The following is a 27,197-nucleotide window of genomic DNA, read 5'->3' as shown; positions in this document are numbered from 1 at the left end:
CAAAGGCTAGTTGTATGTGAGTAAAAGTGTGAAAGAAAGTCATCATAATGCAGGCAGTGTGACAAGAGGAGTTTCTAAGAGTTAGGTTGTGGGTGTGCACCAGAGATTGATGGTTTGGGGAATGAAAACTTTAAAGCTCAAGTGGAACCCATCTCCAAGCTGCAGCAAGGGCAGCGTTCCTGCTGTCCACCTCGAAGAATACTGGATGCAGGTGCTGATAATGTCTGTGTTGTAGAAACACCTAGTGACAAAGTGGTGGTGCTAAACATCCTTGCCTATCCTTCATAGAGAATTATGGAGTGACTCCTTTAATGATCAGAGAAAAGGTGGATGGAATCTCTGACTTTTGGAACTTACATCATCTGCCGTCACTGTCATCACACTCCTGCTTTTCTTCATTATAGAGATGAAAAATTTCCCTTCTCAGGATGCCTATTGTTCAGGGTAGCTTTGCTGACAATTTTTAAGACCTACAAGGGGAAGAAAGACACACAAAATGAACAGTTTGGTATCCTTAGTCAAATATAAATTTGTATTCTCCAAATGAACATTTGAATGCACGCAATATACATGCACAAGTAAATATCACAATTTAATAAGTCAATTCAATCTGACATGTGAGAAAAGAGGTTCACAAAATCCAAAAATCCAAGAAATAAGTGCAAAGCTATTTGGGAAAAGAGAAAATTGTGATAACTGGGCTCCCAAATAATCAATGATCATTAAGAATGTAGATAAAATGTATATTTGTAAAGGCTTTTATTCTTTAACAGTTATACCCCATACAATATGTCATTTGATTTCCATAAAAGTCTGTGAGATTGTTTTCTTTTTTTTCTAATGAGAGAACAGAGGATCAGGAAAATCATTTGGCCAAAGTAATAGCTAAGACATGGCAGATTTAGACCTTAAGAAATATGATCCCTTGATATTATTGTCAAAAGGGGGGGGAGGGAGTAAACCAATACAAAAAATATACATGATTAAAAAATTCTTAATTTCAATTTTACTATTAGTTTAAACCTCACACATGAATAGGTACTTAGGCAAGTATTCATCGCAGAGAATTTTAACAACCAGTAGATAGAAAGAGCTAGAATTCCCTGATTCATATCACACACACCTGGGCATTTTGAGGTAGAGACACTGCAGTTCATGACATTTGTTTTGTGTAGATCAACAACCTCAATAACATTACCAAAATGTAAGGGTGCATCCTAGTTGTGGAAGCTCAAAAGGAAAACTCGGGCCATTAAAACAGGCCTAAATTTAAAGTTCAGGCATCTGATAGTCTTTAAGAGAATATGAAGAATTCTGAGTTTGCAGAATTAAACTGGAAAAGATATGCTGTAGAAATCATCAAATCCTTCAAGAACCACTTGTCCACATGGTGATTTCTCAAGATCCTGGTATAGAAAATGTCCTGCATTGCTGCTTAGCTCAAGAAGCTCCTGTTTTTTTCACTCTGTGTATTTAAACTCTTAATACATGCCTGATTTGAAAAGTCTGCTTCTAGAACATGAAGATATATATAGATGAAGAGCGTAATGAAATGGTAGCTGTGTGACTAGGAATACTAAGTAGTGGCATTGTAGCATCACCCAGGAAACCAGGGTTGAATCTCTACCACATAATTTGACTATATTATGCAGGAGTTGGCGACAAAACTGAGAATAGATATGAGAGTGGGGGGAGGGAGAAACTTAACCTTTATAGTGTTCTAGGGAGAGAGCCCTACGGGCTTTTCAGGGATTTGATTCCATAGTTAAAGAAAAAGAATTTCCTCAGCCTACAGCAAGGAATGTTTATAATTGCTGAATTCTTCTAACACTCTCCTAACAGGAGTAGGCAAAATTTCAGGGCTTGTACTCAAAGGCTGCTTGAAACCTAACAAAAGTAGACAAATAGCAGATATTTTATCACAGTTACTATCTTGAGTGCCTCTGTGAGGTGGAATCCAAAAACAAAAGTTTATGCTGCTAAGTTCAATAAGAAAGCAAGATTCAAAATTCAAGGTTCACATGCAAGTCATAGAATTACACCCAATGATTATAATTCTATAAAAATATAGGTATAGAAAAATATTCAATAACCTATGTAAAATAATAACAGTGGATTTTCTATGAGTTATAGGAGGTTACCTTTCTTTTTAAAATTTTTCAAAATTTTGTGATATATTATTTTATGAGCCACTAGGTATATATAATTCTCACAAATTACATGAGAATATTAACTTATTTTAAAATCATTTTATTTCTACAAAACTTAGTGTTTCATATATTTGGGGTCAGTTTTTTTGTGAGATAAATGATATATACTTACCCTGGATGAAGGAATGGCAATAGGCTAAGACTAAAGTCTTAGGCCATAGCTAGTTGACAAATTGTGATATCATAATATCTTCTAGGAGCATGCCAGCTGAACTCATACAGTTAACAAAATAGATGCAGCATTATGAAATATATATAACTGGTAAGTTTAGAATCAGGACTATCAAGATACAAATGTTATTGTACTCAATTTCAAAGAGTCATAATTAGTAGGGTATATTTCTATGAATAAAATAAGAAAAGCAAAGTGACCTCTAACAAATAATTTCATAGAATAAATTAGTAGGAAACATCTATGAGGCAAAATTTATTTTTTATCTTACATTCACATTGCTTGGCAGGAAATGCACTTAAAAATAGGATTAAACAACACAACTGGAGTAGAAATCTCTAGGTTCTCTTCAGAGAAGGAACAATGATCAAGTTTGCCCAACAGAAATGAAGAGTAAAACCTTAACTATCTCTTCTTAGACTTGTGCAAGGCATGATGGGATACAAATAAAGCTCAAAGCAAATCCAGCCCTCAAGAATTTTAGGTTTAGTTAGAAAAGAATATACTTTGCTACATAGTAGGTGCTCAAAAATATTTGTTAAATGAGTAATTAAAAATATAATTAAATACTGAAATCCTATATGTGAATAAAACTCTTCTAAGATGAAAACTCTCCTCAGATGAAATAATTGGTGTTGGGTTTCAGGAAAAACTTCAGGGAGGAAATCAGGTTTAATTGGTTTCAGAGAGAAAGAGAGAGAGGGAGAGAGAGATAGAAACATGAATGATGAGAGAGAATCACTGATTGGCTGCCTTCTGCACACCTCCTACTGGGGATGGAGCCTGCAACCTCGGCATGTGCCCTTGACGGGAATAGAGCCCAGGACCCTTCAGTCCACAGGCCAATGCTCTATCCACGGAACCAAACCAGCTAGGGCAAAATGAGATTTCTTTTTAGCCTTAAATAATAAAAAGTAGAATTTGTTTAGTGGAGATAATGGTATGCAAAAATAGGGAAAGAAATTTAATATACTGAGTATGATACATGTACGAAGATACCATGCTAAGGAAATTGATGACAAGCAGAAAGATAAAATGATCTGGGGAAACACCAGGAGATGTTTTGGCAATCTAGAGTATTTTTGCCAGGTCTTAGCCATGGAAATAAATTTAAGTTTTGTGACACTTTGAGTGTGAAAGCTTATCAGATAAATCCATGGGCCTTCAACTGCGAGCAAGCCTGGCTAGGAAAAGCAGGATCTCAAGTAACAAGGCAATTTTCCAAATGTTCTACATTTTAAGATGTATTATTCTATATTCAGAAATAAACCCCAACATCTGTTATGTAAAATAAAACAAAAAAGAGAAAGAAGGACAGATTATTTTCTGGATATTCCTCGTTTGACTCTTGAAGTCTACTCCTCTGCCTGTGCCCCAGGAGACTGGTCCTCATGTTGTACACAGTTAGTCAGACCTGAACAGAGCAAGGACAATGGACCAGGTACCGAAGGTCACCAGGATGGAAAACCTGGGTTGCCTAGCAATGGACAATCAATTGTAGGATGGGCCCTAGTCCACAGGGTGACTTTTCCTCCCCTAGCATATCACTGGTCATGAGGTTTGGATACCCTGACCTTTTCCTCCCTAGAAATACCATCTAGGCCTCAGTTGTATTTCAGCTCCAGGCCCAGATAAGCAACAAAACCAGCCTCAGGACCAGCTGCAATGAGTAATGATGCCCCTGCCCTAGTGCTGGCCAGTCAATCAGTGGCCAGTCAACCCTGAAAGACCCAACCCTGGAAAACCACTGCTATTCTATTAAGATCTTTCCCTGGCACCTCCCCTAAAATCTCCACCCTTAAGACCCTTAGGATGGAGGACCCAGCCTGTTCACCCGCCCAGGAGCACGCTATGCCTTTCCCTTCCCCTCCCCTCTCCTTCCCCTACCCCCTCCAGACACATTACCATTAGCTTCCTCACTCCCAAGCTCCAAGGGCCCTTTTTGTACCTCTATAACTTGTTTCCTAAGCGCATTTCATCTAGGAATTACTTCTACCTCTGTCATTTACCCAATATATATTCTTTTACAGTTTGGGTCTTGCTCTGAATTCATGCCTAGCCAGACCCAAGTACCAAAGTTGTTGAACCCAGGTTTGGTCTGACCCCACCAGTCACACACCTGGTGTGGTTCCCACCACCTACAATACTCAGAGACTACTGTGCCCATGGCTCTCTAGCCCTCTGTCCTGAGTATGTTCAGCCAATGGGAAATAAAGACAACATATTGAAGGACAGGAGAAAAGAGTGGTCCCTCCTTGCTGGTCCTGGTGTAGCAGTGGCTAAAGTCCTCTAAGTCACAGCCCTACAGGCAACCCTCTTCTAAGGTGACAAGTTTCCCTGGGTTCCATTAACTAATGTCTACACTTAACCCTTCGGATATAAGGCTGGTAGCTCTTTCCATTGTTGCTAGCCTTAAGTCAGTGGTTCTCAACCTGTGGGTCGCGAACGACCCTTTCACAGGGGTTGCCTAAGACCATTGGAAAACACATATATAATTACATATTGTTTTTGTGATTAATCACTATGCTTCATGTTCAATTTGTAACAATGAAAATACATCCTGCATATCAGATATTTACATTACGATTCATACCAGTAGCAAAATTACAGTTATGAAGTAGCAACGAATAAATTTTATGGTTGGGGGTCACCACAACATGAGGAACTGTATTAAAGGGTTGCAGCACTATGAAGGTTGAGAACCACTGCCTTAAGTGCTTCATCATCCCTTTCCCCTTATCCTCAGCCCAGCCCACACGTTTTGTAAATAATACCACCCATTAAACTTTATTTACCCTCTTTTGGGAGTGCAATCTATTTCCTGCTGGAACACTGCCTGATAACAGATTTGTTCCAAAAACTTTACAAAGCCAGAGGGCAGTTTTAAAATATCTTCCCTCAGTGACTGACACAAAGCAGGGTCTCAATAACCTGTTGAAAGATTGAATATAGTTGGGGTTCTAGAGTGGTTTATGGCCTTTAGAAAACAAAATCAGCAGGCATTCTATCAAGTTGCTTTTGTGAGGCAGAAATAGCTTGACATCATCACTCTTTGGTGGCAATGATGATTCTGTTTGGGAATGTTGAAAATGTTATAATATATTTAATAGTATTTTATGTTATAATATTTTACTATAAACATCATTATATAATAATATGTAATATAATTTTATATATTATATGTTATAATGTATCATTTTATGCTATGTATAATATGGAAGGCTAAGGGTTATACATGCCGTATCATTGTTGGTTATTAGTATCAGTTGTCTTTTGTTAGGCTAACATAGATTGAGAATTTATCTTATGCTTGTAAGTACTATACATACATGATTTCAAATATGTGTCATAAAACATCCAATTAAATAAGGTGGGCACAATAATCATAACAGGTGAGAAAATCAAGTCTTGGAATAGTAATGAAATATGGCCAACATCTGCTAGTTCAGACTAGAGCCATTTTGGTTCTAAAGCCAAGCCTCTTAACCTATCACTATGCAGCTAATTGGATTTTATTCATCTTTTCAAGGTAGAAGTGAATGAAGTGATGTTTATTTCATTTTCTGATGTCATAAATACAAGTTAAATGGATCAGTTTTCCATAACCATGTACTTCAACTGTGTAAGAACACAAACAGGAGTAATTTTTAAAAAATACTAAAGTTCTTAATGCAAATGTAGGTGAGAGAAGAGTTCGGGTTTTATTAATTTGAGATTATTCTTCTATCAACAAAATTTGATTCTCAATAAATAGAACACCATATGTTTCATTAAAACAAATTATTTCTAAGGATTTCTAAGGTGATGAGTAAATATGATGAGCATAAATTCCATTTCTGGCATATTGTAATAGTTTTCCTGTGGTTTTATATTTCTCCACATAAAAGGTGCTTTTAAAGTTATATTAATCTTTTATAACATTCTGTTCCATTCAAAGACTACAGTATTCCTCATATAATTTTGCCTTTTCCATTTCTCCCTTCTCCACAGATATTTAAAAGCTAAAATGAGGTAAAGGACCCTTGTTGAGTAGCAATCATGTGACTTTCTCTTTCCACAAGTTAAAGTTGTCAGCGGTAGTAATCCCTCACTGATAGAAATGTCAACAAATTATGATAATCATTTTAAAATACTACATCAAGTCCTGATACGCCAAGATTGTGGGATTGATCTCCAGTCAGGACACATACAAGAAGCAACCAAGGAATGCATAAATAAGTGGAACAACAAATTGATGTTTCTCTCTCTCTCTCTCTTAAATAAGTAAGTAAGTAAATAAATAAATAATAAATAAATAAATACTTTTTTAATTAAGTAAAATAAAATACTATGCCATGGCTACATGCTAGACCCAACCTTCAAGAAATGAGAAAAATAAGGGTAATATTTTGAGTTTTCAAGAAAGCTACTTTTTTTTTCAATTTAAAGATTGCTCTTTATTTTGAAATGACCTTCAAAAAAGTTTCATTTTGTTTTTTTGTGTGTGTAATTGATTTATTGAACATTCTGAACTCAGTGGGTCACAGATATGTACAGGTTTCCATTTTTCTCCGATAAGTGCTTTCCATCTGCAATGCCAAATCTATTTCATCTTCCTTCACAACAGTTCAGATTGGGTCCATAACTCTAATTTATAACTGGTTTAAATCACATGTCCTCCTTTTTTTCTGGGCTCAGTGGCCAGACTACGTGAGGCCACTCAGTAGCCAGTGTATAGAACTCTGCACCAGAAGAGGAATTGGCCTGCTTTTTCTTCCTCCTTTCCTTATCAGGTTCTAACTCCTTCCACATTGAAGCAGAGTGGAAGAGTTAATAAAAAGAAGCAAAACCTTCTTACTTAATGGGGTATTTAATTACAGTTTTCTACCTAGTGTCACTACTTCTCTGGCAAAAAGAGACTGTGTACTGATGACCTCTGTAAGACAGGTGTTCAAATGCTGGCTCTCCTTAAGGGTGAATAGGAGCATTCCTATTGGGAAAAAATAACTTTTCCACTCTCCTCCGCTCCCATCCCCATTGGTATGCATTGACACTTTTGCTGGTAAGGGCCCCTTGAGCAATGGTCTACTCTCTTCATTGAAGAAATGGCAAAATGTCTCAAGTCCCGATGCACTTGACTCAGGATAAGCTCAAACATCCTTGTCACACCAAATGGCTGTTTTAGTGCTATCTCTCCTCTCCACCCTATCTTTCTCCGTTTCTCTTTCTCCTTTGCTCAACGAGGCACAGAGAACAGAGCAGAAAGTGTTCTGCATAAGTGACCAATGGAGAAATGAGATACTGTGTCAATTTTTTTACCAATGTCTTTCAGACCCAAACACCATTCCTAACTGTTATGTGATGCTGGGGCTGAGGCATCGCAAACTACATTTCAGAGGTTCTCTTCCCAGCTGGCTTCCTGTAGTGCTGACAATGGGAATTATTAGTAGGAAACGGGAAGAAGAGAAGGAACTCTCTTCTTCCTTTCGGGAGTGGAGGCAAATTGGGCACTCCCTCCTGACAGATCCAGAACCACCACACAATATCCTCAGCAAATGTCTGCTCACTAGCTTTACAGTGATCTCTTGGTGGTCCCAGCTCCTACCATGGTGACTCCTCCTCTGCACTCCTAGACTCCCGTTAACACCATCATCCCCTTTCTTCCCTCATTAGAAATGGTATCTGCTTCACCAATCTTCGGGTTACCTGGCTGGCCCCTTTTCCTTTTCATCATTCAATGTTTTTGTAATTAGTTTGTGTGTGGTTTTTTTTGTTTGTTTGTTTTTTGTGTTAAATTCCTTTTGTTTTCCCATCCAAAACCTAAAAGATACAGAAGCTAATTGTCCTTTTATGGAAGGCAACTTCCATCTCTAGGCCAGTAAGTAATTCTCTTCTATAGCATAACCAATGGACACAAAACACTAGAGGGTAGGGGAGGCCAGGGGAAGGTCAAGGGGGGGGAAAAAAAGGAGACATATGTACTACTCTTTGTAATACTTTAAGCAATAAAACAAAATTTAAAAAAAAAACCTCTTCACATTCTATCCTCCCCCACCCAGCGTAAGTTTATATGAGCACTGGAGGTTGCTGGGGTGCTGAGTGGTATCAGAACCAATCTGGCATCCTCTCAGAGGGAGTTGCCTGAGCACTTTTGTATACTGCTTTTTCTCCTTAGAGAATGTGGAATATTTTCAGGTTTTTAATCCCCTATTTTGGGTTACCATCCCCATTTCTTGCTTAACAGGAAAAGTCCTATTCTTCAACCTTTCAGATCTTAAAATGGCCATTTATGAAATGATGATAATGTAATGGGACACGAACATTTCTTTCTTTTGTTTTTTAATAGCCTCAACTGACAAATTAAACAATGGCAACTTCACGTCAGCCCTCTAATTCTTTGGAGATTATATTGATTCATAAAGTACAAATGTCTAAGAACCTCTACATTAGACCAGTGGGTCTTAACTTTATAAAATAACTGCATAAAGTCTAGTATAAGAAAAGGAGGGTCTTCTGGTTTGGGCTGGCATCTAGTACAGTATGATTTGAGAGGGGGGAATTTGGACAAAGCAGAGTCTAAATTGCTATCCCCATTTGCAGCTGCACAACGGCCTAGCCATAGCCTAGCTCTGTGCTTTTGGTTTCCTCAGTTGTCAAGAGGGTTGTAAAGCAGTTGGATTATAATTATCCATAAATTTTATTAATCCAATGAAATTCTAGGAAACTAACAGGAGTAAACAAAAACTATAAAAATCAATTCTCTAAACTCAACACATGGGTAAACATGTCCAGAATTTGATACATAAAATATAAAACTCCTCCCATGAGTTTGTATCTACTAGTCTCATGACACTTTCAGAAACTCAGGACTTGCATTCAATTACAGCTGCTTTTGGATTCGACAGTTAGGAAGATAAACAGAAGACAAATGTGCTTCCTCCTAAAAATTGTAGTGGGATGTAAATAATGAAGAGCAAACAAATTTAAGGGAAAAAAAGTGTATGTAATATAAAATGACATTTTCTATGTAAAACTTCTTAAGACTATGAGCACCCAACATTTAGATGTAAGCATTTCTGGGAGAGAAAAATCAGTTTGTTTAAGTATGCAATAAGTATCAAGGACTTTAGAGATAAAAATTGAAAAGTATTAAGACAATATGCCAATGGACATGGACAACAGGGGGATGGGAGCATGAGTGTGCGGGGTGGGCGAGGTTGGGGGTTAAGCGGGGGATGAGGACACATTTGTAATACCTTAACTAATAAAAAAAATTAAAAAAGGCAATATGAACTTAAACCATTAGCTTAGCCTTGAAACAGGATAGTAAGAAGCTAGGAAAATACCTTGGTAAGTGGAATGGGGAAACTGAGACAGATAACTGATTTGAACTGGCCTCATCCAACACCCTGATTCACTGCCTCTGTCTCCCGTGCACAGTGGATTCCTTAAGCATTAAGCCCTTAGGGCAATGAGGTTCTGATCAGCATCAAATAATCTTAGGAAAAAAAGCCTCAAGTCTGTTGACCACTGAGACAGAGTTTTGGTCAAACTAGAAATAACATCTAGGATTCAGTTGTGTTTCAGCTTCAGGCCCAGAAAAGTGAAACCAGAACAAGTGATGCCATGGCTGGCATCAGGATCACATGCAATAACCAATAACTCCCCACCCTAGTACTGACCAATCAGTAGAGAACATGACCCTGACCCTATATGCTCATTTTGATGAATAAGCATACTAAGGGCATACCTGGAAAGCTGTGATGAATATTCTATTGAGAACCTCCCCTGAGAACTGCCCTAAAATTCCTGCCGTTAGAAAACAGATGAAAACCCTTAAGAGAAAGGATCCAGCACGTACACTTCTCCAGGGCACACGCATGCTTTGTTTCTTCAGGCATGTACCTTTGCTTTCTTTCTCCTGAGCTCTAGGGGTCCCCATGAGACTTGCCACCAGAGGAGCAGGGGTAGCAGCAGCTTGACCCAGGCTAACCCTCGAGCCTGTCTCCAAGGGCCCTTCTTTTGCCTCTGTAACTTGTTTCCTGAGTCCACACAGCCTAGCTGGCTAACTTTTCTGCCTCTGTGACTTTCTTTCTAAAAGGCCAAGGCAACCCTCTGAGCAAGCCGCTCAAATCTTCCTATGTACTTTCACTTTGCATGCTAAATAAACTTCCTGTTGCTATAGAGGTCTTGGCTCTGAATTCTTTACTTGGTGAACTCAAGAACCTAGAGACAGCATCACCGCCAACAGCCTGAGTGAATGATAAGTAACAAAGAGATCATGGCATTCTTTCAATAGTCATAAGACTGCAAAGTAGCTAAGTTAAAGGCTGCTCTGAGTAAACCATGTCTCCTGAACAACCACTTAAAGCCAATTTCTACTACAAAATGTGTTCTCCCTAATTACTAATAGGATACGAACTTGAAACCAATTCACATGTTGACAAGAAAGAAAAGTTCTTAGTATATCATTTGTTTGGATGAATGTTAATTTCTGACAATAACAGAACAGAAAGTGACATACTATTCCCATGTTTCTACTTGTATAAATAATGCCTTAATGAGCTTATTAGTGAGTTTCTCTCCAGTAAAACTATCTAAATGGGAAAGTTTTAATCAACTGAATTATTATTCCTACTCTAAAAAAGTCACTGCTACCAGTGATTTATCTTTTATAGTTTAAAATGCCATAAAGTGGCATATAGATTTTATGTTTCAGCCATTTTGGGTTCCATCATAAGTACTGGGAAAGGGGAAGCCCTATATTCAACTGTTATCTTCAAATCAATGAACAATTTGATATTCAAAGCTCTCCAACATCTGAGGGTTTCCATCTCTGAGTTATCATTGTACCAAAGTGGCGACATGACTAGAGAAGATTTAGAAAGAATTAGTGATTTTTACTATCTCCTAAAATGAACCATAAATGTGTACAAACAAATGTATGGATGAAAGATATTCAATTCACTTAAGTGTTTTATGGGTACCTGCTCATGCTCAAATTGGGCTATTGTAATTCTACTCTCAGAGCTATTAGTAACGTTCACAAACCTATTACAGGTGTTTTAAGATCCCAATTAATTTTACCAGCTTTAAATGAGAGCATAAAAAATTATTTCATCTTTTCTTATGGCTGAGTAGTATTCCATTTGTATATATGTACCACATCTTCTTTACCCAATCATTTATTGAAGGACACTTCAGTTGTTTCCATGTCTTGGCCACCATGAATAATGTTCCAATAAACATAGAGAGATGAAATACTGCCATTTGTGACAACATGGATGGACCTTGAGAATATCATGCTAAACAAAATAAGTCAGACAGACAAAGTTAATAGCCATATGATTCCACTCATATGTGGGTTATAAAACTGAAAGCAGCCCATCAGTGTGGCTCAGTGGTTGAGCATCAACCTATGATGGTCATGGTTCTATTCCAAGTCAGAGTACATGCCTGGGTTGCATAATCAATCCTCAGTGTGTGTGTGTGTGTGTGTGTGGTAGGGGTGGGGGGCGTACAGGAGAGAGTCAATCAATGATTCTCTGTCATCATTGATGTTTCTGTCTCTCCTCTCCCTTCCTCTCTGAAATCAATAAAATATTTTTAAAAGTAACTGAAAGCAACACATAAGAAAAACAAACAAAAACTCATAGGCATGGACAGCAGTATGATGATTATCAGAGGAAAGAGGTTAGGGGGTAGTAAAAGGTAAAGGGGCTCAAATATATGGTGATAGAAGATGATTTGATGTTGGGTGGTGGGCACACAATGCAATATACAGATTATGTATCATAAAAATTTGCACTTGAAACCTATATAATTTTATTAATCAATGTCACCTGAATAAATTTAATTTAAAAATTGCATCCATGATCCAAAATTTTCATCCATCAGGAATATTGACCACTTCTTTTCCTTTGGTTCCTCAACAACAGCAAGAAAATAACTATTGAGAACCCTCTGTGTGACAGGGAATGCTATGGGTAATACAAGATGAATATGTTATAATCCTTGACCTTAAAAATGCTCATTGTCTAGTCTTTGGAGGAATGAATCAATGATTATTCATTCTGCAATACTTAATGTGCCCTTGGCATGTGTCAGCTCACAGTGTTATGTGACAAGTGTTATGACAAGCATAGACAATGAGTTCATTAGGTGAGCAAAGGAATGAAGGCCACCTCTCCAGATGAAAATTATCAAGAAAAGCTTCACAGAGGAAGTTCCGTCATTTTATGGGTACTGTAACTAAGGAACAAACAATGAAGCCCCTCTGGTCCCCTTCTATCTATTTCCTGAGTGATCTTTATAAAAGTACAAAACTTGTTATATTACTTACCTATTTTTCATTCTTCATGGTTTCCTGTTTTATTTAGGATCATCCCAAATCCTGAATATGATTTGTAAGTCTTTACAGATCTGACCCTTGCATGCCTTTCAGCCTCAACTTCCTGTGTTGGATTCTACCTGCCTCCCTACCTTATCCCTACATCATTGTCCCCTTTAACTCATTTCTCTTTAGCCAAACTACATTTAGGGTTCATCCAACTGCCTTCTTGCCTCAGGACTTTTTTTGCACTATAATATCTAAAGCATTCCTCAGCCTTCAGTTTACATGTCATTTCTTCAGAAAAGTCTTTACTGACTTCTCGCATTTGTCACAAGGTCTTACCACATCATTGCTTTTTTTCTTATTGACAGTATTTATCAAAAGGCTATTTTTATTTTTAAGAAAGCATAGTTTTGAACCTCTCATAAGATCATAATAAATATTGTTAAATTATTTTATTTCCTGTGCCAAACAATAGATATTTACTGAAAATGTTTCAATAAATCATATAGATATGAATAAAATAGATATGCTCTATGCCTCTCCTTGGATGCACTCAAAAAATGTGATAGTCCAAAGGCAGGAGATATAAGGGGGAAAGAGATAGAACCAGAATTCCTGCTAACTACAAATATAAGCTCACAAATAACTAATATTGACAGGATATATAGTCTTACTCTTGTGGAAGGATATAATTGCTTTGTGGTAGGCACTATTCTATAGTCTCTCTATATATCAACTATGTTTGTCTCCATTTTATAGGTGGTAATTCTGAAGCACAGAAAGGGTAAATAACTCAGCAAGCTCACTCATCTAGGAAAGAGCAGTAACAGGATTCACACCCAGGCATGGTGCCTGCAGAGCTCATGCAGTTAATCCTTATTTTCCATTGCCTCTTGGAAGCAGCAAATGAGTATCAGAGAACAAGCTGCAAATGAGGATGAGTTAGGGCAAAGATACAGAAGATAATTGAGAATAAAAGTGAGATTTCAAGATAAGAAAAGAGTCAGATTTTTTTTAAAATAATGAAACAAAAAAGAGATAAGATTCTATTGCTTTCATATGGAGCCTATGAAAAGCTAATCTTTTATGTAATCTAGTACAAATTTACATTAAATTGGAAAACTTAGACTATGTGTATAAAACTGTAGATCTAAAAGTAACAAAAAAAAAGAATACTAATTTGCCACTACTTCTTCTTATGCTTGAGCAAAAATTCACAAATATTTTCTTCTTCTAAATTAGGTCTTTGCTTCAATATCTAAAATTATTTAAGTTAATACAGAAGATTCTTGGTATTCATTCACAAGTCTATGTTCCTATTCCTAGGCTTTTTAAAATTGTCACCAGTATAATGTTTTTCAAACATGTTTCATGGAACATGTGGGAAATGGAGAAGACTTTGGCCAAAATTTTCTTTTTAGGCTCAAAGACCCCAGACACTCATCAACTTAAACTTTTTCCTGTCTTCAAAAAACACTTGAGAACCCACTGTGTGACAGGGAATGCTATGGGTAATACAAGATAAATATGATATAATCCTTGACCTTAAAATGCTCACTTGTCTAGTCTCTGGAGTAATGAAATAACAAAGGACAAGAGTTCATTATTGTTTTAAGCAAGCAAGCACACAAAATTTCTGTGTGCTCCTTTCTCAGAAATATAAATACATTATTATAGACTTCCTGTGATGAAGATCTCAAAAATGTGAGGAAATCTTCTCATGACCTCCAGTGAATTAATGATTTAACATTTACTGGTTTGAGTGAATTAATTTGATATTAACTCTGCCAATGATTTAGAAGCAGACATTCAATTTGGGGACAGTCTATCCCAGCCCTACTACAAGGTCAGGGGTTCATATTTATATGGAAATATAAAAAAAGAAGAAATCTCCAAAACATAAGGTTGAACCTAATGTGACACCAGAATGCTGTGTAGTATTGTTTTGCCAGAGCATAAAGGAACATAGGAAAATATTTTTATTGGTCATTATTTTTATATTCAGAAACTAAATTCCTAGCTTATTTTTGAAGATGTGAAATCAACCCTAAGAATGGACTCACAAGAATTTGACAAGCATCTAATATATCTGACATATAAGGGGTCAGAGAGCAGAAGGAGTAGGCATTAGCAGACACAGAGACTTGGGAGCCACAAAAATCTAAATTTTTTTCTATTTTACGTCCTGAGGCCCTGTGAAAGATTTTATTGAACAAGAGCTGCTGCCACTTAAAAAGAAAAGCTTGAAATCCACCATAGTACTGCCTATAATATGCCCATAAAATGCCATAGAGCAATGTTTTTCAAACTATTCAAGTACCATCTTTGTAACTTTTGCCATATGTGATTCCCTCATTTTACAGATGCTATAAAGAGCCCTATAAAAGTTGATTTGTCACTGATTTAATGAGTGGCATAACTAGGACTAAATTTCTAGTAATCTGTACTTGGTCCACAGTTTGTTCCACTTCAGTGCCTATATTTGTTGCCTGTTAATTAAAGAGTTGCGCTTTGTTTTGTTTTCAGCAAGTCTTATTTATAAATTAGAGAGCATGATAAAACACAAATAAGGGCCTGAATACCAAGCAATTCATTTATGAATTCATGTGCTCAGGTACTCAGGCTTTCATTTCTACAAGCATTTACTGAGCACTACTGAAGGCCATGTACTGCGTAGGCACCAAGAGTCCACAGATAAAAGACATGAGTTCTTCTATCCTCAAGGATTACACAGTCTAAGTAGTAAAGTGGGAAAACAATTGATACAAGTTACATTATAGAGGTACTTACAAGGTGCAGCAGTAGCATGCAGGAAGGTTATGTAAGTCTGCCTAGGAGGACCAGGAAAGGATTCACAGAGAAGGTAAATGTGAACCGTGCTCTTATAAGATAAGTAAAGTTGTACCAGGAAAGTGAGGGAGAATAGTTAATTAAAAAACAACAACAACAACCAAGACTTCCTCTCAATGATTTTTAGCTCCACAAGAACCCAATTAGCAACTATAAACTCTTTAATAAGTTATTTGATTCTTCTCATCTCGTGCTTCTATTGGTAAAAAACAACAACAATTATTTGTTATATACTAGTATATTCCTGATATGGCTGCGATTATATATGATCAATATTTTTAAAATGTTAAAACACTGCATGCTTGTAGGATGAAGAAAGCAGTAATATTTCTGGTATTTAGTGATAGGCATTTGCAGATTCTCCAATGTAAACGATATTCAATGCATGCCAGCTGTTATATAAAGGAAAGCTCTCTGAAAGTGGATTCAGAAAAGTCTAGGTTGAGATTTCAACTCTGTCACATTTAGCTATTTACTTGACCTCTCAGAGACTGTGTTCTTATTTATAAAAACAGGCACAGTGCCTCCTATCTCACAGGGTTATTGTGAGAACTAAATAAAACAGTGAGTGGTGCCTGGCAGGGTTTTACATGTATGTAATAGGTCCTCATTAAATGATTTGCTAGTCACAACCTCATCAAAACATTTCAATTAAGTCTTTTCTCTCTTTTCCTCAACACAAAGATACCCTTTTAACTTCTTTCCTTTTAAAAAACACAACTGAAATAACATGGCATTATGTAACTTTGCTTTAGAGCTATTTATGCCTGAATTTTCTTATTACCAAGAGAACATAATTGTTTCCCTGGAGAAAAACAGTCTAAAGGGATTTGGGCAGGGGGTCAAAATAATCTGACAAGATAAACATTACAATGATAATGAGAGGACAAATCATGAGATGAGGAAGTGATATAATGTCTGAAATGATATTAACCCCTTAGACTATAGTCTATTCACGAATGATTATAGGAAATAACAAATATTTATTAATTATTATCCAACCATGAATACAATATAGAACATTCTCCTTCAATAATTAATAAAAAAAAAAGCAACACCTATTTCCCTCTTTTACCATAAAGCTAAATAACATCATCTTTTGGCCTTATTTACCCATACTTGACAGATTGTCACAATAAATAGGTCATTGTCTATCTTTGTTACACATGCGAAGTCTAAGACTATATCAATTAATACTGGATAGAGAAAAAATTACCTTCCTAGTCCACAGCTTATATCTTTGAGCTGTTTGATTATCATCGGGTCTTGTTTTTAAGTGCTAGACAGGAAATGAGGCAATGGCCTAACGACTAAATGTTGTGAGACCTTCATTTGTTTATTTAAAGAAACAAGTAGCATAGATCTACTGTTTGGCAGGCACTGCTAACAACAGAAGATACCCAGTTTGTCTGCCAAAGAGCTCATAGTCTAGGACACTCAATGTTGAATGGGCAGCAATGAACATTCTGCATTATTCAGAGTAGAAACACATTGAAGGCATTGATTAGCATGAACAGGAGGGCCATAGATTACACCAGAGCATGGTTTCAAAGGACGAATAGACTTCACCAGAGAAAAATAATTGGAAGAATAATCCAGTTGGAAAAAAAGTCACAGACATTCAACATTATGTTTGGTGAATTATATCTAGTTTGTATGGCTCCAAAGAATAGGATCTGCAGGATGAAGAGCACTGGAAAACACAGTTAGATGTGCAAGAACATGTTGACACTGAAATGTAATGCTAAGTGACATAAACTTTATTTCATATAAAGATGTTTTTGCAGAATAATAAGCAGGGAGTCAAGTTATATAGCTCTGACCTTCAGAAAATGCATTCTAATGGCAATAAGAAAGTGATTTGAAAGAAGTGGAATCTTGAAAGAAGGATAGTAAGAAGACCAAAAGGATTTTTTTAAAAAAAAGGAAGAAAATAAGGAGAGGATAGTGACAGAAACCAAGAGTGCAAGAAGTTTTCAGGAGGAGGCACAATAAACATGTTCTTATGACACAAAAAGGTCAAGGACTAAGAAGTGTTTATTAAAAAGAGAAATTAGGTAGTCATCAGCCAGCTTTGAAAAGAAGAATCACCAGAAAGTGATAGAGGTAGAAGTATTTAGGACACCTACGTACTAAAAAGATTGGAGTGTATCCACACGTGGGATTCAAAATAAAGACAACACTGCAGAGCCAATTTAGGTTAGCCGAGAAGAAATAACATCTAAAATAAATCATCCATTCCTCAACCTAATGACAAATGGAGAATTTCTTTTATTTCTGGAACAAAGTCCTGACCCCACCCTCAACTGCAGAGCCAATTTAGGTTAGCCGAGAAGAAATAACACCCTCAACCTAATGACAAATGGAGAATTTCTTTTATTTATGGAACAAAGTCCTGACCCCACCCTCATACAAACCTCCAACAAGTAACAGGCCTAGAAGGACTCATTTTGCTCAAAGATGAATGATAATCAAAAAGGAAAGAACAGATCTTTCAAAGGAAGGGAGGAAGGGATAAATAAACAAAAACAAAGAATACCACTAAAAAATATTATCATGAGACCAGATAATAATTTCAAACAAGCACACTGCGATTACATTTTGTGTGTGCGGTCATGGCCGGTGGTTCAGTTGGTTGGAGCATCATCCCATATTACAGGTTTGATCCCTGGTCAGGGCACATAGGGGAAGCAACTGGTCACTGTTTCTCACTTCTCTCTCTCTCTCTCTCTCTCTCTCCCTCCCTCCCTCCCTTCCTCTTTCTCTACAATCAATAAAAAATATATATATATCCTCAGGTGAGTATTAAAAAGTGTGTGTGTGTGTGTGTGTAAGAGAGTGAAAGATGACTTTGTAAAATAAGTTCATAGAAGAGACACACAAGTGAGAGAACAGTACCTAATACATGGTGGGAGACACAATAAATATCGGTTAAATGAATGACTATTGTGAAACAACAATAAATAAGATGAATTCAGAATTGGCAGAGCTTAATAAAGAAGTCAAAGTGCATAGTAAATAAAAGCCATTTGGAAGCAGCAAAAAGGAGAATTGACAATGCTAGAAATATATTAGGGCATACACTTATCTAAAGCAAGCAGAGTAAATTAGAAATGAATAAAAAGAGTTTAAAAGAATTAGAGAAATAGCGATAAGGAAAACAGTCCACACATAATTGGTGTCGCTGAAAAAGGAATCAGAAAATGGAAAAAGCATTAATATTAAGAGGCAAATATCTAAAGGCATAATTTAAGATAATTTTCCAGAAATAAAAGAACATTGAAGAAAAATGAAGACATAGTGTGGTCCTGAAAAGTGACCCATAACAATATCTTAGTAAAGTTAACAGATTCAAAATGAAAAAAGAATCCTTTCAGATTCCAGTAAAGAAGTTAAGCCACTAATAATAAAATTTTAAATAAGAATTTCTACCACTACATGTATTTCTGAACTTCATATATAAGAAATCATACAATATGTTCTCTGTGCCTAGTTTCTTTTGTTCAGGCCAATGTTCACTGTGTTCCCTCTGTTCTGTCACATCTATCAGCAGTTTGTTCCTTTTTTATATTGCTGAGAAGTATTCCATTTTATCAATGTGTCATACATAATTTGTTTATCCTTTCTCCTGCTGATAGACAATTAAATTGTTAACATTTGGGGTATTACAAATATAACTGCTAAATATGTTTTTTACAAGTTTTTGTGTATTCATGTATGTTTATTCCTCTTAGGAATTACTTGAGTAAAATTTCTGAATATACTCTTTAAATTTTCAAAAAACTGCCAAGCAATTTTATATGCCAACCAGCAATAAATGAGAATTCCAGTAGTTTGAAGTACCTACTAGCATTTGGTATTGTCAGGTGTTTTTTTCATTTAGATATTTTACGTGATATAAAACAGTATCAAATTGTGTTTTAGTTTGCATTTCCTTGATAATAGTAATGTTGAGAGGCTTGTCATGTGCTATTGGCCTTTGGCATAACATCTTTTATGAAGTATCTGATCAACTACTTTGACCATTTTTAATCAAGGTTTTTTACTCTACTTATTAATTTTTTTGTATATGTTCCTTACTTTTAATACAAGTTCTTTTCTAGATGTATTTTCTCCAGTTTGGGGAATTGCTATTATAAGAGTTTCTGTGTATCAAAACATATTGATAAATGAATTAAAATGAAAAAAAACCATAAGACACCTACAGATTAGATTTAACAATATGGCTTGACTTCTGAAAAGGGTAGATATAAAGATTATCAGATCACAGATGACATCATAGATCATCTGAGGCTGTATCCAATTCCATTAATGACTCCTAGAACTGCTGTCTGCTTCTAAAGAGCACATTTCATTTTCTACAATGAGAAGTGAAAATATGTTCTTTTTAATATTAATCATGCAAGACATCAAAAACAATTTACATAGATGCCAACTACTATTAGTACACTTCACCCTAGATATTCAGTCCTGACTTTCATTAAATGAAAAAGCATTTCAGTCTTAAATCCATTACAACACCGAAATATCAAACAAATGAAAGAACCAAGATTAATTGAATCAATGTAAATCTATTAGACATTTCCTTATGTAACTTACACTTATATTACTGAAACAAGAAAGGCATGCTTTGAAACACTGGCATTGACCAGATATGACAGGCTAGTCCTTTACTGGGGCAGACACACAGAAGATGATACATCAAAGAAGTAGAATTATTCTACATCCTTATAAGGTCTTAATAATATAACTACCAAGGAAGAAAGAGTGGCTACCCTTTAATATATATTTCCATCAGCTGATAATTACTTAGCTTAATTTTAAAAAATATTGATTATTCAAAATGTAAAAAGATTAGATATCCATTAGATAACTGCTCATCTTTAGTGCATGATAGAAGGAAGTGGATTCTCAACACTTGAATGTTAAATGAATTAATTAATTAAAAATAGAAGGCATATTCTAGTCTCAAGAAGCTTTTAACATATATTGAAGATAACAAAATTACGAACATCTTTCACAAATAGTTTCAAATGATAATAAGCATTTATTGATACCTAAGTACACGCTAGAGACATTAATATTCTAAGTACTTCTCTCTTTCAATTTTCACATTTCCATCAAGTAGTACTGTAATCATCCTTATTTTTACAGATGACTTGTCCCAGATCACAGAGCTAATAAGAAAGGCTGGAACACAAACCCAGGCTGTCTGACTCCAGGGCCCATGCTTCCAACCACCACATTAGCTGCTGCATCATAGTCCCGTGGTTGTTAATTCTGCAGTGTGTGTGAGTGGGTGTGTGTGTGAGTGTGTGTGTGAGTGTGTGTGTGTGTGTATGTGCTTCAATTGGAGATGCAGAACTGTAACCTTCACTTGCAAAACAAATGAAAGTATTCTAACACTATGTCCCCTCAAGATGTTTGCATCCACTTCTTTCTTTTGCTTGTCCACTCGCCTCTATGTACCCACATTCTTTAAAATCAGCTTAAACCACATCTCTCTCACAGGATTCTATATCTTGCTCAACTCTGATTACAGCAGACTTCAATTATTCTTTAATTGGTTGATCTTATTTTGTTTCCAAAACTAGAGTGAAACTACATTGAGAATAAAAATAAGTATATTTTAAATTGTCACAATAACTAGCTTGTTAATTGATTAAGTTGGTTTGGATAATCAAGTTACCACAGTAAGAAAAGCAATACTGAGGCCAGATATATTTGAATCTGCTACGGTACCTAACTTATCCACTGATTAAACTTCAAATTTTAGATTTTGACTGTATTAAAATAAACAAATAGCTCTTTTTCGTGGCGCCTCGGAGGCTGTCGGCTGCTTCAGGATGAAGCTCAACATCTCTTTCCCAGCCACTGGGAAACTCATTGAAGTGGACGATGAACGCAAACTCCGGACCTTTTATGAGAAGCGGATGGCCACAGAGGTTACTGCGGACGCGCTGGGTGAAGAATGGAAGGGTTATGTGGTTCAAATCAGTGGCGGGAACGACAAACAAGGCTTCCCCATGAAGCAGGGTGTCTTGCCCCATGGCCGAGTCGGCCTGCTGCTGAGTCAGGGGCACTCCTGTTACAGACCGAGGAGGACCGGAGAGAGAAAGTGCAAATCTGTTCGGGGTTGCATTGTGGATGCCAACCTCAGTGTTCTCAACTTGGTCATTGTCAAAAAAGGGGAGAAAGATATTCCTGGTCTCACTGATACCACTGTGCCTCGACGCCTGGGGCCCAAAAGAGCCAGCAGAATCTGCAAACTTTTTAATCTCTCTAAAGAAGATGATGTCCGCAAATATGTTGTGAGAAAGCCTCTAAAACAAAGAAGGTAAGAAACCTAGGACTAAAGCACCCAAGATTTAGCATCTTGTTACTCCATGTGTCCTGCAACACAAACGCAGGCGTATTGCTCTGAAGAAACAACGTACTAAGAAAAACAAGGAAGAGGCCGCAGAATATGCTAAGCTTTTGGCTAAGAGAATGAAGGAGGCCAAAGAAAAACGCCAGGAACAGATTGCAAAGAGACGTAGACTGTCCTCTCTGAGAGCTTCTACCTCTAAGTCTGAGTCCAGTCAAAAATGGATTTTGTAACTAACAAATAAAGGAGAGCAAATATCAAAAAAATAAAATAAAATAAACAAATAACTCGATGTACTGAATCACACATATTCACACATGTAGTCATGTATGAACAGACCCAGAAATGGTCTTTCCATGAAAATGCAAGCCAACATAAGGCAAATGAATTATCTTTAACTTTTTTTAGTTTCACTGAAAATAAGCAAAGATGATATTGGATTCTGTCAGGCAGAAAGAAAACAAATTCATCAAGCTTTAAAGTGAGAGAATTCCCCAAGTCATTATAAGATTTGCATTTCTAGCAATTCTAAATTCCTCATTCTCAATGGTACAAATGGGATTTTTTTTTAAATTTATGAGCTAGCTGTTTAAGTTGGAGAAAGTTGAACTTTAAAACTATGGGGATTACCAAATTAACAGCTATTCAACCTTGGCATGACTCAGTTTGGGGGTACGGTTAACCTTTGATAGGATTATGAATCCACTGGAGGCTTGCAGTTCCCGGAAGATGTCTAGTGAGCATCATGACGCCAAACCAAAGAAAACTTCTAAGAAATGAGCATGGCAGCCCACAATGCCCATCAGTGTGCCTATCCTAGGGTGCCCCCACTACAGCAGCAGCCTGCCAGCGTGCAGCCTGCCAGTGTGTACTGGGAAGATTGTCCCTGTCTCTCCTCTGCCAGCTCTCAGTCAGATGCCGAGTGATCTGGCACCTCATTAAAAGAACAAATATTTTCAGCAGCAGCATGTGCCTTCCTTGGCTTCGATTCTAAGCACACTTGATATTACGGAGCATTCTATTTTTTGAAAAAGTTTATGATTTCACTTTGTTTTATATTTTTTAGCAATTGGCTTTGAGTTACCCATAATGTATATAGTGAAGTGTGAAAAGCACAGAATTAAAAATAAATGTGCATAGCATTTCACAGTGCTTTACAAAGCACTTTCACATGAGTCTCATCTAATTTCTTTAATCCCATAAGGTATATAATTACTAGCCCCATTTTGCAGATGAGCAAATGAGGCTCGGAAAGGACAAATAGTCTGTCCAAGGTCAGATAACTAATAATTTGGTACAAATTAAGGACTCACATTAAGACCTCAACTCCAAGTTCAGTATTCTTTCCACTCTTATGGCCTAAATTGAAATGAGTTTATTTGTATCTTAAGACATTTTGACCTTCAGTGTTCTCTATTAAAATTCAAACATTCCTATTATCTGATGCATTATTAGATTACTTTTCTTGTAAAATCTTTTTGAAAAACATTACATATATATGTGAGTACATGAAACAGAATTTATTCTTGTATTATTAATTATTGGATTTTCCATACAAATAACTATAAACCTACTTTTGCCCTACCCTGTATATCTATGCCATAACATCAACAATATTGCATGCTATTATATTTTAAAATGTGTGCTGACCTGGTAGGCAAAAATTGATAGTTTAAAGTTTCTGTAATCAGTATTTTAGACTATTTTTCAAGAGCAGAAATTGATATAAGAGTATGAGAGGACCAAATGGATCCCAGGAAATGGAACTGGGAAGGTACAAAAACAAAGCTATGGCTATTGTGGGTTCTGTTGGTAATTACAAGCAAGAGAAAACAATTACCCTTTACAAGAATTAGCCATCACACATGCTTTTTAAAAAGGGATGCTGTGAGTCGGGCTCTCTGTGAAGCAGATACTGAGGCTGAGATCAGCGTCCCCGATAGTTATTAGGAAGCACTCTCAGGGTTCTCATTGTGGAAGTGACGACAAGGAAGCAGGTCAGGCAAGGGGAGAAGCTGAGCTTCAGTGCAACCCCAACAAAGGTCTCAATCAACCCTATGGCTCTCCCAAGTCGAGTTCAAGGACCAAGCCCTTTATATCCCCACGTTGACCAGTAGCTGGATGCAGGCTGCTCCAGGAAAGGGATAGGACCTTGGTGAGGGCAACTGACCGAGGGCAATTCGTGAGAGAGCTGACAGCCATTCATCAGTTCTGAAGGAGGGGTCTACATGGTGTATCCCAGCTTCCAGAGCACAAAGGGAGAACACACACAAAGGGTTTAATTTAAGAGCATTTACTGAAGGGACATTGTACAGAGGAATAGGCAGGGTTAAGGAAACTGGCAATAAATGGTGAACCACCCAAAGACTAGCAGCAACAGTGGGAAATTGTTATCACCCCTAGGCCTGAAGGAGCAGGGGAAGAGGATAGTGCCACCAAAACCTAAGAACTGGAGTCAAGAATGAGGGGCTGCTTGACAGAGGCTAAAGGAATACAGCCTCTGCCAAAGCTATGATTTGGGAGGGAGGAAGAGGTAGCATACCTCAACTGTCTTCACCTTCCCTCTCTGCTTCTTCTACTGCCTTCCATAAGCCAAAATTAATGGGAACCCCACGAGCAAAAGAGTACCTGTAATGGAGTCCCCGAGGTCAGCCTCCTAGAGAGGAGAGAAGAGCAGAAAACGGATCTGAAGGCACACAACGAGCACAGGCAGGGAAATGTTTTGCTACTCAAACAATGACCACCTATTTAAACCTGACCTGATTCACTTTTGTCTAAATTCTGAGTCCTCACTGGTCAAAAGTCAGCAGATATGCTACCAGTGGCAGACATCATTGGAAACTCCTTCTGTCCAGGTATTAAAGAGACACCAAAGCAGCATAGCTTGAGCTATTGTCTACATTATTTCTTCCCTAGCCAGACCTCTAATCTAGCCAATGAATGCACAAGCAGTAAAGAGCCAGAAACATCCATATCACCTTCTCGTGTCTTGTAGTGATGGTGATGCATATTGGAGATATTTGGAGAAGCAGAAATACTAGTGATTTGGGTAAGGCAAGCCAACTGCATTTTCCCTTCTGTAATTCCATTTCAGAGTCCTTATATGAGGCCAGAAAGATAATAGCATTAACCCTATGCTAGTCTGTGCAAACAATGAGAATAGAAAGCAGACAGATGCAACCAATCTTCAATAATCTCGGGAGTAAATAGTCCTTAAATCTACTTAGGAATATATATTACTAGAGGCCCGGTGCACAAAATTCCTGCACGGGTGGGGTCCTTAGGCCTGGCCAGCAATCAGGGCCTATCTGGGCCAGGCTGATCAGGGCTGGGCCAGAGAGAAGGCGGTGGTTGCTGGGCCAGGCACGGAAGTAACGGACATTGGATGCTGACGCCACCATCGTCGGCACGCTGCCACCGCGTGGTTCCCCACCTCCCCCCTTCTACTTTCCTTGCCAGGTGGGCAGCGGGCTGATTGGGGCCTGCTAGCCGGGGGGACGGACAGGGCACAGGAGGTTGGCTGCTGGCCCCAAGGAGGGAGCCAGCCCTTGGCCCCACTGGGAAAGGGGCCGCATCCGCCACCACCCATCCCTGGTTCCCCGTCCCAGCCCGGGGCCTGCCGGCCCGGGGGGAAGGGACCCTTGGAGGTTGGCAGGCCAGGGGGGAGGGACTGCAAAAGGTTGGCTGGCTGGGGAAGGGTGGCTATGGGAGCACACTGACCACCAGGGGACAGCTCCTGCATTGAGCGTCTGTCCCCTGGTGGTCAGTGCACATCATAGCGACTGGTCGTTCAGGTTGTTCAGGTCATTCTGGCTGCTTAGGCTTTTATATATATAGATTCAATGTATAAGTGATCTTGAGCTAAAGGGCAATTGGACATTCTCTTTTCACTTTCTTTCCTATCCCTTGTACTCTAGCTATTAAGGCCCAGTCACTGTACCTGAAAAACAATTCCCTTTAAATCTTTCAATACTTTTATTCTTGTTTTTCCGGTGATCAAATGCCTACCTAATCAGATTCCAGACAACCTCCTACTTCTTTCAAAATGCAGCTCAAATCACATTCTTTCTCTGTAGCTTTTCACACTTCTGCTTCCTCTGGTTCGAATTCATCTGTTCTTCTATAATACTCTTTATACAAATTAACTTTATATTATTTAGGTTTTGCATATGTTATTTATCAGTGAACTTATCTCTTCCCCAAATAACATGTTTATTTGATATCGCTTTAAATCTCATTCATTTAGCAGGTATTTAACATTTGTTAAGCAAACAAATGGCCCAGTAAAATTTCATATGAAATACCAGGGGGGAATAAAAAATACCATACACCTGTGCCTGCTACATGGAAGGAATGTGTTAGTGCTGGGCCTGTGTATCCTGGGACCCACTCTTCATCCAGTATATGTTTAGGTAAGTGGATAGAGTTCAGATAATACTTAGCACATAATAACTCAACAAATCAGGTATTCTCATTATTTAAGTATTTACTAAAAATTTTTGTACTGGCTTTATATAATTTTTGAAAACTTCTTTGCTAATTGCATTAATTTGGAAACATTACACAGAAACATACTTCCGGGCTATCATTTCCAACCATGAAAATATTTCAAATTGTATGAGTACAAATAACAATGATTAAATATTCTATATGTATACAATGTGTTATCTACACTAATAAAAGAGAAACATGGTAATTGGCGTACGACCGCTACCCTTCCCATTGGCTAATCAGCATATCCTTATGCAAATTAACTGTCAGCCAAGATGGCGGCCGGCAGCCAGGCAGCTGGAAGCGAACATGAGGCTTCCTTGCTTCAGTGACTGCAGACTCCAACGTTCCCCGCCTCACTTGCAGGCCTCTGAGTTGCAACTCTAAGCAACAATGTACTATGTTGCAAATAAGAAGCTAAACAAAACCCTAGAAACCAGCTTTCAGCCTGCCGGGATCTCAGAGCTGAAGTTATACATTGTTTCAATTATAGAACAGCAAACAAACCAGATACCAGCTTTCAGCAGCGGAAGCCTCACAGCTAGAGCCAGAGCTAAAGCTGGCCCAGAATAAAATTAAAAAAAGAGAAAAAAAAGGAGCAGTTGGGAGCTTCAGTCAACAACCGCCAGCCTGAAAGCAGCCCTCAGCCCCTCACCCAGACTGGCCAGGAACCCCAGTGGGGACCCCCTCCCTGAAAGGTGTGTGACCAGCTGCAAACAGCCATCATCCCCTCATCCAGGCTGACCAGGCACCCCAGTGGGGACCCCAACCCTGAAGGGTGTGTGACCAGCT

The 27,197-nt window shown here is 37.7% G+C and overlaps 1 protein-coding gene and 1 pseudogene across 1 annotated transcript in view; one reads left to right on the top strand and one right to left on the bottom strand.

Moving 5' to 3' along the window:
- The window catches only part of PDE4B (phosphodiesterase 4B, cAMP-specific), a 536,151-nt gene that overhangs the window by 441,711 nt on the left and 67,243 nt on the right, over nt 1–27,197 (bottom strand). The window contains exon 2 of the mRNA XM_005868031.2: nt 358–470. Coding sequence (XP_005868093.1) covers nt 358–399 — 42 coding nt within the window. The 5' untranslated portion in view covers nt 400–470. The remainder of the gene's footprint in view (nt 1–357; nt 471–27,197) is intronic.
- Nucleotides 21,359–22,165, top strand: LOC102245126 (annotated as a pseudogene).

The sequence above is a fragment of the Myotis brandtii genome, unplaced genomic scaffold (assembly GCF_000412655.1).
Source record: "Myotis brandtii unplaced genomic scaffold, ASM41265v1 scaffold26, whole genome shotgun sequence".
NCBI lineage: Eukaryota > Metazoa > Chordata > Mammalia > Chiroptera > Vespertilionidae > Myotis > Myotis brandtii.
This window is presented reverse-complemented; position numbering and strand designations above follow the sequence as displayed.